General features: G+C 47.1%; 1 protein-coding gene across 2 annotated transcripts in view; it reads left to right on the top strand.

Moving 5' to 3' along the window:
* Positions 1-13,575, top strand: part of LOC142790838 (ribosomal protein S6 kinase alpha-5-like) — a 255,910-nt gene that overhangs the window by 224,666 nt on the left and 17,669 nt on the right. For both annotated transcript variants that reach the window (XM_075885362.1, XM_075885363.1), the window contains exons 3-5: positions 9,308-9,526; positions 10,724-10,839; positions 13,122-13,232. In XM_075885362.1, the coding sequence (XP_075741477.1) occupies positions 9,308-9,526; positions 10,724-10,839; positions 13,122-13,232 (446 nt within the window). The remainder of the gene's footprint in view (positions 1-9,307; positions 9,527-10,723; positions 10,840-13,121; positions 13,233-13,575) is intronic.

The following is a 13,575-nucleotide window of genomic DNA, read 5'->3' as shown; positions in this document are numbered from 1 at the left end:
GTGCGTGTGATTTGCACGCGCGATCAATTAAGTCGCGTTAGAATCGCGCACGTGTGGGAGCGTTCTTCGAAGAAGCCCCGTATTCCTTCTAGCTTGTGCGAATAGTACATGACAGATGCAGTCCGGCGTTAGAAAAAAAAATTAAAAAAAACGCGCTTATGAGGAAATGACATGAGCATTACAACACGTCGAATAATGATGCCACGCCCGCTTTTGCAATATTTGCTTATTTATTTATTTATTTATTTATTTATTTACAAATACTGCTGTCCCATGCCTGGGACATTGCAGGAGCGGGTACAGAAAAATCAACGAAAGCACAGAAACAAACAATAGTGCGCACAAATTTATGTGACTAACACACAAAATTTTTCCCGAACTCTACAGTGTTCGGATTTCACAAACAGTCACCACCGCTCATAGCGGGTCGTGCCGCTATGTTTAGTAATACATCTTCGCGATCGCATGAGGTCAGGGGCGTAGCCACACTTTTTCCGTTTCTCGGGCACAAGTTCGCCCGAATAAAGAGTTTCGCCTGAAACACGCCTGCTACGGCCCCTTAGTCAACGTCATGACCACGTGACAATTCTCATGTGTCACGATGAACGGTCACAGTGGGGACAACAGTGAAAGTTTTCCCTTTGCTTTCTTTCCATCTTGCATGTACTATCGGCGTCAAATGAAACGCGAACAGCGGCAGGCCTTCGCGATGGTATAGTGCGCGCTGTGCAGTTGTCATCACCATTGGCGGGTGCGCGAATCCTCTTCGGCCGCTCTGCGCATATGCGCGCGCATGCGCGATTGTGACAAGTTGACGGCGCGCACCATCGCGAAGGCTTGCCGTTCGGGTTTCATTTGACGCAGATCATCATCATCATCAGCAGCAGCAGCAGCAGCAGCAGCAGCAGCAGCAGCAGCCTGGCTACGTCCACTGCAGGACGTAGCCAGGCTCCCATGTTCCGCCAGTTCCATGTGGGAGGTAGTGGCCAGATACTGCACCAGGGTGGCCAATCCTTCTCTGGTGAGGGAGTGCGTTCCCGGCGGTGGTTAGCGGTGAGGCCGCACCTCAGGCCTCTTATTGTAGTTAGCACGTGTTTATGAAACCTTTTCTATATATACAAACACGAACATGGGCGCGTTTATTTTTATTTTTTTAACGCGCTGCACTTCGAACGCTTTCTTGGAGACGAATTCGCCCCGTAACGTCCGAATAATAGGCCGTGCATTCGTATTTCTCGCGCCCTAAGAATAGGGGGGCGATTCTGTAAGTCCTTTTCACATACTTTTGATTATCAATACGTACGTAGGTGCAAACTTCAGGCGCCAGGCGCGCAGCGGTTTCTAATTCTGACGCCTATGACGTATGCGCGTATTCAGCGAATTGTGTGGCGTGGTCACCCTTTTGTTTTTTTTTTCTTCTTTCTTCTTGTTTTAACTTGTGTCTGCGACCGCTGGCCCCCACTCAACTTTTCTCCAACACTCGGCCATTTAAAGAAAGATTAAAAAAAGGCCACATAAAAGAATGACTTCTTTGGGGGAAAGGTACCGCGGAGAACCTTTTTTACACAAGACGCGGGTATAGATTGATTACGACAACTTGGCAGCGCAAACTTGGGGGACAAAGTAAGAAGGTGCACAAATGAATGGCACGCGGTTATTTTTTAGCTGCCAAGTTGTCATAATGAATATATGCGAACTATCCCGCCTATCAACTCCTCTGCAGCTCTGTACATTGACGGAAGGAGTCGCTGCAACTAGTGAAGGGGGGTGGGGGGCGCTAGGTCAGACCCTCCTCCCAGTCAAACCCCCTCCCCATGAAAAAAAGAAAAATCCTTGCGCGTTTCAGTGCGTGCAACAATGCGGAAATATTTTTTTTTTTCTGGAGCGCGCAGTCCGGCTTGTGTGCTTCGTCTCCGCGGCTCTTTGTTGTCATAGCGATAGCCTCCGATGCAGCAGGCCCCGCGGCGGTTGTCTCGGTGGCCGCGCATGTCTCGAGCTCTTAACGATCCAGCACGAGACGTGCCGCAAATGCAAACGCACCAGTCAACCACCACTTCGCTCCGCGCGAGGAACTGACCTGTTCTGCTGCCACTTTTTTTCTGTTTTTTTTTTTACTGTTTGTTCTTTATGGCTTCCTCGGCACGTGTGCGGAGATGTTTATCTGTCGTGCGCTCGCCGTATTTGGCTGCACTGCACGGGAAGGAGATCGCCCTCGCAGTGCGAACATGCAGTCGTTGATACCGTGACGCACAGGTGGCCCCCCTCTTTCTTGCTTTGTGCGTGAACACCATACGAGTTGAGAAAGAGCCTAATATACAAATATAGATCACGCACGAACTACGGTGACCAACGATTAGCGTCACAAATTCCAAACATTCTAAACAAACACCCAACTATATTACATTTACTGGAAGACGGAATTTCAGCTGGATCATTTAAAAAAATAACGAAAGAGTTCCTTGTGGATGAAAGCGATGCTTTTCTTGATTTTTGACATTTGTAGTTAATGATGTTTTTGTATTCGTTGCACCTTGTTCATTATTGTCCCTTTGCCTGTTGTTTATTATACTCTAATTTGTCTTGTAGAGCAACTCGATTTCCTAGTCAAGATGTTTCTTGTTAATTTATTTGATAGAGGGCATGCATTTTGTTTGTGTTTGCCACCACTCGAATGAGGACTGTTTGTATTTCTGTTCTTTTGTTCACACTTCTGGCGGTTCCTGTTTGATTATGGTGCCCGTGTAAGATAACACGTGATGTTATAATTTTCTAAGTGCTGTGCTTGCGGTGTGTTTCTACTTTTCTGCCTGGGTGGCACGACCAACTCAGGCTTTTACATAGCCTTTAGTCGTGTCCCCCTAGGCAATCTTGTTCAATTTTTCCTTGAATAAAAGCAAACCAAACCAAAACCAAACCAAACCAAAGAGAGGAATTAGTCAGCAACATTCATCAACGTTCTACGCTTGAAGGCACTGGAGTGCGCTCGGCAGTGGCGTAACTACGGGATGGCACACCGTGCCCATGCCGCCCCTTCCGATTTTTTTTTCGCTGTAGTATTCTGAAAGGTGACCATTTGAAAGGGGTGGCTTACCCGAAATCAAAGTGGTGCCCCCCCCCCCCCTCTCTCTTCGAAAAAAATTTCTGGCTACGACCCTGGTGGAAGACGTGCAAGAAAGGGCGGGGTCCCAAAGCCAGCTCCATACATTGACATTATAGGGAAAGGGGCGATAAGGTAGCGCTGATTCAGCCCCGTACATTGACATGATCGGAAGGGGGGCGCTCTGCGACGAACATTCGTACCCCTTGAAGGAACCCTGCGCACGCTTCTGCTTGAAGGTGAAGCTCAAGCGCCCCCCCCCCCCCCTGTTACTATATATTAGCTTCAGATTCAGCAAGGGGACTGCGAAGTACATGGGCCTTCAGCAAGACTGCGAAGTGCAAGTGCGCCATTTGTTGCTTTTCACGCTAGGGAATGAACTAATAAAGAGAGAACAATTAGATTGAAGTCGGGCGATTTCGGCACAACCAGCGATTGTCACGCCAAGGAGCGAGATGGGGTCGGCGTAGCTTTGGTTTGATCATTGGACGTTTCCATTAAAGGTGCAGGAACGTCCCTGAAGGAGCCATATATACAGCGCGTTCGGACAAACGCGCTCGGAATGCATTTTCGAGATTTCGCGTCGCTCATTCCAGAGATCATGTTCGAACAGCGTGAGCAGAAACAGCGCAGCGAAGCAGGACAAAAATAAATAAATAAATAAAGGAAAGGCTGTTTCGTTTCTCGCGTCGGGTACTTCGACCTTATCGGAATGGCACGCTGACATATAAGACACGGCTGTCCACCGGCGGGTTCTAATGACCGCCCTATATCTGCGCCTCGTATCATCTCCGCGTACCGGTTACGTGTTCTTTTTTTAAAGATCAGTCACACCGCTTGGCTGACTTGGTCCTTGTTCGTTTATTCCGCGTGGATGGAGGACGAATGCCGAGGCATTTTTTTCGTCTCGGTGCACGGTGGAACATTGTCGTCGACTTGCCGGTCTCGTTACGTCGCTTTATCAAAGCTACGTACCTGAGGCGCCTCAGCAAACGCACAAGTTCACCGTCGACATGAGTGGCGCACTAATTCACCTTCACGTGATGACGTCACAAATCGCCTCTATGTTTTGCTTGACCGTGACGTCATGCTAAGACGTCATATAATGACGTCATGGCATGCATGACATTCTCCAGTTGTTAGAGAAGCGCCGATCACGGATGCTATGCGAAACCAGGTGACGTGCAGAAAGCTTTAGGAGGGAGGGAGGCGGGAGTAGAATTGATACATCGACTAAAAAGGAAAAAGAAGATGGCTTCTAGCCTTCGAGTTGTCTTAGGAGAATACGTTAAAGGCGATATGAGTTTTTTTCTCTTGTTTTTAATAGCGAAACTGTTCTAGGTCTGGCGTGAAATGTGTGGTAGTGCCCCCGAAACTATCGTCATCGTGATCGGGTATATGCCACCGAATCTGGGCGAATCCCCTTATCGCCACGGCGTAGCCTGTAATAACCCTGACAAGGATTACAGAGAGAGAGAGAGAAAGGATAGGCATCGCGTCGTCTAAACACTACATACTTCACCACTTGGCCAAACCGCGCATGCGCAGTAGCTAAGCCACGCCCACCGACGGAGACATCGCGCGCAACTTCCGCTCTGCCAACACCCTGGCTCTGCAGTGCGTAGCCAGGCTGTGCCCGATCATGTCCTCATAGTCATGGAGTGTCCCAATAAAGCGCGTATTCACAAAGAAGAAGGCCCGCATCTCTAAGCTAAATGTGCCGAAGACAAGCTTTGAGCGATTCAGCGGGAACAGCCCGCGCTTTTTTAGGGGCGAAGCTCCTTAGGGCGTGGGCTGTGCGTCCCCTGTATGTAGCCACCTCTAGTTTAGTTCTTGCAGTGTTCACTAGATGGCGGTACCGTCCCCTGTATGTAGCCACCTCTAGTTTAGTTCTTGCAGTGTTCACTAGATGGCGGTACCGTCTCCTGTATGTAGCCACCTCTCGTTTAGTTCTTGTAGTGTTTACTAGATGGTGGTACTTGTAGCTGATGATGAAAAGATGCAAGATGTTATAAACTAGAAAGCGGTACTTGTAGTTGATGAAAGACGCGAGATCTTATAAAATAGGAATGATGTCACATATGGCGCGTGTCATTGGTTGAAGGCAATCGTTCGATTTAGTGCGGCGACGTACACTAGGGGGAACGATGTAATAAAATCGAGTGGGCAAAATGTACAGAGGATTCATGGTTTACCAGGTTTACCTCCGGAGCTTCGCCCACTCATCATCATTCACTTCGTGGATATGGCGGCATTTTTTTGTATGCATCGTTTTGCTGTCAGCTTCCCAAGGCGGAGTTGCGCAATAGTGTGCTCTTTTATTGCGTTGTCGACGGCTGCAGGTGAGAAAAGCGCCTCGCACGCTTATGTGCTCGCAGTCTTTTTTTTTTGTTATTCTACGCACACGTATAATTTACGACAAACCTCGTCGCTCTAGTACCGGCCTTTTGAGAGCGATGACCTTTAAGTGTGACGAATTTCTCGTGACCGCTCCCAGAAAGGTCGCGCTATCTTCTTGAATAACCGATAAGGGGAGGATAATGCACCGGCCTTATTACGCCATGCAACCAGGCGCCCGCTCTAATATAGGCGCACGTGTGTGTGTGTGATGTAATATCCAGAATTGTTGCGCAATGCGACTTTTATATGTGTCTACACATACGCGTGCGCACAGGATGTGGGGAAGGGCGAGGGGAAAGGGGAAGACATGGTGACGTCGCGGAGTGCTTCACAAGAGAAAATTCCTTGAGAGTGGTGTTGCATTTGTAGGCCCCGAACATTCTCGTTGGGAAAATTAAAAAAAAAAGTATATTAAAATAAAGTTTTATTTCTGTTGGCCGCGGTGGGCCTTTCCTAGCAAATGCTTCCCAGGCCGCGTGGTGCAGACCCCTGAACACAGAGTTAATATACAGTTATTATATTAACTTTATGCCTGAACGGCAACTGATTTGATTGATTTGTGGGGTTTAACGTCCCAAAACAACTATTTGATTATGAGAGACGCCGTAGTGAACGGCAACTGATTTGATTGATTTGTGGGGTTTAACGTCCCAAAACCACCATTTGATTATGAGAGACGCCGAAGTGGAGGGCTCCGGAAATTTAGACCACCTGGGTGTTCTTTAACGTGCACCCAAATCTGAGTACACGGGCCTACAACATTTCCGCCTCCATCGGAAATGTACCTTAGCCACTAGACCACCCGCAGGGCGCGGGTTCGAATCCCGGCTGCGGCGGCTGCATTTCCGATGGAGGCGGAAATGTTGTAGGCCCGTGTGCTCAGATTTGGGTGCACGATAAAGAACCCCAGGTGGTCAAAATTTCCGGAGCCCTCCACTACGGCGTCTCTCATAATCATATAGTGGTTTTGGGACGTTAAACCCCACATATCAATCAATCAAGCCACTAGACCACAGTGGCGGGGCTGAAACGGCAATTGGCGTCGTTAGTGTCTGTCCACGCACGCGTCCGTGCCGTGTTCGCAAGTGTACATCGAGTTGCACAGCTATCTTATAACTAAAACCAACTAGCCCAGCTGTGAACGCTTAGTCTCCCCCGCCCCCTACAACCAAACTCCGGCCACCGCGCCCTGGAGAGAAAACCGAAGCGCGGCCGCTTTGCGTCGCCGTTCCGCGCTTTGTACGAGCACTCGCTTGACCTCGCACGTCCGTTGTCCCTTTGGAAAGCGAAGCCCCCTTTGTGGGCGTCGGTGTTTCACTCCCCTGCAAGAGACAGAAAGGGCCGACGAGCGTCGCGAACTGCGCCGGCGGGTTTCGTAAGCCGCGTTCTTCTTCTTCTTTCGAGTCGAGAAGCTCCTCGTAGTCTCCGTTGCATGCGGCTGGCAGCAAAGCTGAAACCAGGACGCCGATCACAGTCTTTTTTTTTTCTGTATTGTGGGCACAGCGAGCCGATGAGCTCGTTGCAGGGCCGCCGCCAGTACTTTTTCAGCCGGGCTGTTAAGCTTTTTCGGTTGTCCGCGCGGATTGCGCAGAAAACTGGCCTAGCTACGGCAGCGAAAGCGATAGACGGAGAAATGGGGGTACGCTGTTCAACCTCCGCCCGTCTCCGAATACGTTCGAGTTTGCGAGTGAACGTATGGACGCACATACGCACGCAATACCATACATAACAGCGTGGTGGTGGAGGGGCAACCCTGCCCAATCAACGGGGTTTTCAACACCGCCCTCCTCCGCCTCACTTGTTAATATTTTGTTTCTTACAACCGATATCACGGCGGCTGTCGCGTTCTTGGTGCTTTCTAGAAGAAAAAAAAAAAAGAATGACACCGAAATGAAGCGTGGCCAAAGTTCGCATTACTTCGATATAACCAATAATTCGCTATATGAGGCAATTCGCTATATCGGGCTTCGTTGTAACGCGGTTCCTCTGTAGTATAACTCGCGAGCAGTGTCCGAGTCCTACCCAGGCCTAAATCGACTCGGGCACCCCCCACAAACTAACAAAGAAACAAACGAGCGGGGCCTCGCCGTGCATCACGTCGTTTTTTGTTTTTTTTTTGTTTTTTTTTGTGCAACGCGGAATACGCGCGTCGCACGCTGCGCACGTCGTCACCTTCGCCGCGCGTTCATTCATTGTTCGTTCGGAGTGGACACTCGGAGCACCCCTCTCCGCAGTACCGTGCGTGCAAGTCAGCGTCGCGTCTTTCGTGTCCGAGCGTTTTCGACCAAAAGAAAAATGGGACGGATTCGCCGCACATACGAACCCCGCCTTCGCTCTCGCTCGCTCGCTCGCTTGCCGCGGTTGCACTAGCGACAATCTCCGCAGGCAGAGCTGTGTAGCTGGGACTTCGCTGCGGCGACGGACTGGGTGAAGGCTGCACGGTGGAGAGAGCGGCATCACGCATTCATGCCGTGCAACGACGTAGCGTGCGCGAACGTCCCAGCGCGCTACGTACGCTGAATGGACGGTGCGCGTCGCTGCGTTTTGTTGCGGGCGCGCGCGGCACCGCATGCGTGCGCAATCCGACGTCGCCGTCGTCGTCAAACCGCGGACGCACGGACTTTCTCGATCTCGCCGAAACGCGCGTCACGGTCCCGAGCTTTCTTTACTTGCGCTGCTCTTGCGTGACAGTTAGAAAACGACATCCGCGTGGCGGCGTTCGAATCGTAGGACAGCAGCACCCCGCCCTTCCCGCGAAACCCTACTGAAAGGTTCCATATGCGATGTCCAATAATTCCGTATGTTTCCGTAAGAATCTTATGGAAGTATAAGGAAAATATATGGAAAATTATGGAAAATTATGGAAAATTATGGAAATTATGGAAATATATGGAAAATATATGGAAATATATGGAAACATATTTATTCCGTATGGAAACATATGGAATTTATTGGACTCGCATACAGAACGTTTCAGTGGGGAATTTCGGAAATTTCTCAATTTCGCATCCATAGCGCAGCATGCTGTCTAGAATTTACAATGAATTTTCGAAATCGACTACAAAATAAGCGTCTTCGCTCAACAAATAATACGCTCTTACATACAAACACACGTGCGAACATACACAAAGGGTAGCTGAACCGCACGAAAAAAAAAAAATTGGTCTTAATCAGCAGGTAGTGCTGGGTGCATGGAAAAGGAAAAAAATGACCAGAATTGAGCATTGATCAAAATCTTTGCCTCCCCCCCTTTTCTGCATACTCTGTTCAGCCCGGCAGCAAACATTCGCCAAATAAGAGGCAAGTTCAACACCTCCCTGCCCTCCCCAGAAGGAATTCATTTGTCGCGAATGTCTCCCCAAAACTATTTCAGCCTGGCAGGCATCTAGTCTAGGAGGCAATGGCTAAGCTAAGCCTACCTGCTTCAACGCCTCCACCACCACCACAACCAGGTGTAATGGGGTCAGTGTGATTGTGTACTCCAGCGTGTTCAAGCTGGTGTTTACCATTGCATTAAATGAATGGGGTCAGGTACTAATTCAATTATATGCAATATCTTGACATGCGATTCTGTACTTTAGGATGCTCCTGCTAATGTTTACCAATCAATGAAATGAATCAGACCACATACTAATTCAATGAAATGTAATAGCTTGATTATGCGATTCTGTATTTTAGTGCACTCCAGTTTAAATTCACCAGTCGTTGAAATGAATGGGATCACATTCCAATGAAATATAGTAGCTTGATCCTAACGCCGCGAGTGAGTTTCAAGCTCACAGAGGACTTCTCTTTGCTTCTTTGTTCCAGCTTATGGCAAAGTGTTCCTGGTTCGCAAGCTGGGCGGCCAGGACGACCAGAAGCTGTACGCCATGAAGGTGCTGAAGAAGGCCACCATCGTGCAGAAGCAGAAAACCTTGGAGCACACGCGAACCGAGCGACAGGTTCTGGAAGCCATTCGCCAGTCGCCCTTCCTGGTGACACTCCACTACGCCTTCCAGACGGATGCCAAGCTGCACCTCATCCTCGGTAAAAATCTTGGCACTTGAAAATACTCACGAAATAGCCAATTCAGATTAGTACCTAATGCGAAATACTCGCAAAAAAGTATTTCGTTGCTTGGAAGATACCCAAACAGTGGCACAGCCAAACTTTTTTCTTTTGGGGAGGTCGGGTCGGGGGGGGGGGGGGATCCTGATTGCAAATCTTGTTATTTTATGGTGCAAGCAACTTATGGTAGAATAAACATAACATGAGTGAGGAACATAATTTAAAAAAAGTTCTACCACCTCGATGAACACCAGTTGCACACACACATGCACACAAAATGTAAAACTTTTGTAGGGGGGACGTACCCAAAAACTGTACTCAAAAAGATTACTCTATCTTGCAAGACTAGTAAAGGTTAGCAAAATCGTATACTGCACAAAACCATTGATGGCTTAGTGATGGCAAAGCTCTAACATGATGTAAGGTAAAATCTGTCTTTTCAAGTTTCTGTCCATAAATCTAGTTGAGTTTAAGTTAACCCAGGTTCACTGCCTGCTTATACTTAGAGAAAAAATGCAGCGAAGCCTTGATATATGAAACCCAGATATAATGAAATATTGGCTATAACGAAGTAAATGAATAGTCTTCCATTAACTATAGTGTTAGGAATGTACTTTTGTAACAAAGTTTTGGATATAGTTAACATATTTTATGTAAAATGCAACTTCCTTATAATAAGGTTTTAGTTTAGTGCCTATACCAGCCAGGAGATTTTGGTTATTATATTTGGCTAAGGAATTGCATTTTCCTCCCCAGGAAATTCAAATAATCAGTGAGAAGGTACTCTGAAGTACAGCAAAAATATACTCCTCCATCAGGGTATCTGCAAGACACTCTACGGTAGTCTGAAAAAGCATCCGAGATAGAGTAACTGACCTTTCTTGTGTGTGAACATCGTAGTTAATGCTAGAAATCTGTGATTGCTGATGACACGTGAACTTTGTCTATGACGTGTGAACCTTGCTTTCTCGTATAGACATTTTAACCCATGAATTTTTTCATTGCATTATTGTAACTCACGATTTCAGGATAAAAATTATAATGTAAGACAAGAGGAGCAAAGGAAGTAGGCACCACCGTCTTCTTAAATGCATTTAATTTTAAAAAATGTTTAAAAGAATACTTATGATATGTAGTAGTCTACGAGAAGCTTAAGTTTCGTTCTTTACTTTTAAGACTACGTCTGCGGTGGCGAGCTGTTCACCCACCTCTTCATGAGGGAGCACTTCACGGAGTCCGAAGTCCGTTTCTACATAGCGGAAATTGTGCTGGCTCTGGAGCACCTACACAAGGTGAGCACTGACTTTGAGATCCATAACCTCTGCCTTTCCCTCCCTCAATTTCGTTCCTTCTTCCTCAGCTTTTAGATGTTTCTTTCACATATACGTACCCATATACCGAGGCATTGTGGAGAAGTGCGGGGGTATGCTCGTAAAAGAATAACTATAATCATGATGTTATACAATGCTACTCACATTTGGTCTTGCTGGACCTAACTACAAAGCCAAAAAGAAAATGAAAAGAAGTTTAATCGTGAGTACAAATAACAAAAGTCTCAGCCACACACAGTACTGCCGCAACTAAAAAATGAAAGAAGTCAACGTCTGCCGGGAACTTTGCAGTCTTTAATTTATATGAAGGCAGTGGAAAAGATGGTTCTAATCATTTGCTGTCTAGTGAATGAAGCACAAAATGCCAGTATGATTGACAACCTTTTTTTTATATGCAAAAATTTTCACATTCATGATTTTCGGCTGTATTAATCAAAGGCTAAATCAAATAGGGCACTTTCACTTCGACATTTGAAAGCCTTGGAATTTTTCTCGCCAATACTACTAGCTGCCATCAGTCAAGCAACAGCAACTAGGCAGTAGTAACCATATTCAATATATCATAGGTGTCATGAGTGTAACAGAGTCATCACTATTACAAGTTACCTGGTGACTGCCACTGTAACTTCTCGCCATAGTTTGCAGCTGGCTAGCACTAATATAATGAGGTCATCGAAACAATCTGTGATACACATGCCCTTTTTTGTCTTTTGTCTGTGCTTGTTTTTTTTTTCTGCGTTGTGTAATTTCAGCCTCACATTGTTTGGGAAGCCCGGCTTTATGACACTATACTATACAGACACATAACACATAACACATAACATGGTCTACCAAACATGGGCCTACTTCTTTCCTACTTTCCATGGACATGTCTTGACAACTAATCTCCAAAGAACCATTGTCCTTTGATATGACTAATGGCCACTCTCGCGATGCGCACACGCACCAGGTGCAAAGCAGAGGGAACAAACCAAAGACCTCTAAAAGTTCTGTGAGGGAATGGCCACAGCTAATGACATAGTTCAAGAGGCCGACTGTGGTCCTTCTTTTATCGTCCCAGAGGTGGAAGGGAGGTTGCAGAACTTTCCGTGCAGTGCTGACCCTGCAAGGGCCTTTACGACTCTCGCCTATGAAGCGAGCAATTTGCGGGCATGGCTTCTTCTTCGCTCGAAATTCGTCTCGCCACCGATTCTGCATCGTTCGAACGAGAGAAAGCGGCAGCTCACCTCGAATTACCACTGGGCAGTTGAGCGGTGGTGTTGCTCAATCCAATCCCACAGCCTCGCGATGGCAAGGTTAGATCTGGGGATGAATATTAAAAAGACCGTCTCACAGGAGTAGTCCTTGGGGAGTGTATCACGGAAGCAGCTCGTCTTGTCTTAAAACGAGGAAGTGCTGCACGCTCCCTTTCCTTCGTCCCTCTAGAGGTCACTGTGTGCTAAAAATGAAGAAGTGAAAGTCAAAGCTACGTGGTCATTTTCTTACCTCTTTAATGTCCTCCGAACGAAGTGTCATTCGTGTCCAGACTTACTAAAGTGGCATACTAAAAGGCATACTAAAGTGAAGCACACAGAAGGGGCATCACAGAAGAGTTTTTTTTTTCATAGGTGATTTCATGTATAAAATATTTATATTTTGATATTTTGACAATACATTCAAAGAAAAAACAGAGATCCTTTATATGCACAATGTTTCACTGCAGATTCAATATATGCGGGTTCAGATGTATGCAAGTTGAAAGTAACCTGACTGGTCTGTTTAATGTTGCACTCGGAAATTTCTGAATTAAATACGCCACAAATGTGTCATGGTCTGCTTTTTCAATGCAGTATGTTGGGGCTCACAGGGTGAAAAGACGGACACGTAGAGCGAAGGAGAACTTAGAATGATGTTTATTGCAGGAAAAATAGCGCAAGTAGGTACTTTCTAATGTATTCGTTTTTGTAAACATGATGAGATCAAAGCCTAGTGAGAAGATGCATATACGGAAAGCACCATATCGATCAGCAGCGAAAGATTCACACCAGCAATACCGTCACAAGTTGGAAAAAATGAAGTACAGGATAACGTCTCATTGCGACACGTTGATAGCTGAAAACTTCTGTCTGAAAACCCAAAAAAAGCTTGTCTTATTGTTGTTTTTTTGGTGCTGCTATTGTTAATAATGTACGGCTTTGCTCCCATCTGATATGCGTCTTCTCTCTCTCTCAACCTCCCTGCCTTCCCTCCTTTGTGTTTCACAGCTGGGTATAATCTACCGCGACATCAAGCTGGAGAACATCCTCCTCGACAGCGAAGGACACATCATCCTGACAGACTTCGGACTGAGCAAGGAGTTCCTTCCGCATGAGAAGGCAAGTAGCAGCGGTGGCAGGCAGACCCCGTGACCCACTTTCGTGGAAACCCACCGCACATTCACTCCCCTCTCCCTCTGCACTCCTCTCCCACTCCGGTTCTGCTCTCCACATGCCAGCCATCACGACCGTTCTCTCCCTCGTCTTCATGTTGTTCTCTTCCTTCTCGGAAACTGCCGAGCGGAAAAGAAAACGCAGCAGTGGTCAGGCCTACGTTGTCCTTCGAAGGGGCGTCCCGCTGCTACTGCACGTTTTCTTCCGGAGTCACACCTGTTAAGTGCTCCCGTGGCTTTGAGCCGTTGTCGATGGTGATGCAAGGGAAAATTCCTCGTCTTTCTTGTTT

The sequence above is a fragment of the Rhipicephalus microplus genome, unplaced genomic scaffold, assembly GCF_043290135.1.
Source record: "Rhipicephalus microplus isolate Deutch F79 unplaced genomic scaffold, USDA_Rmic scaffold_132, whole genome shotgun sequence".
Lineage (NCBI taxonomy): Eukaryota > Metazoa > Arthropoda > Arachnida > Ixodida > Ixodidae > Rhipicephalus > Rhipicephalus microplus.
Note: the sequence above shows the minus strand (reverse complement) of the source record. Positions and strands in the feature narration are given on the sequence as shown.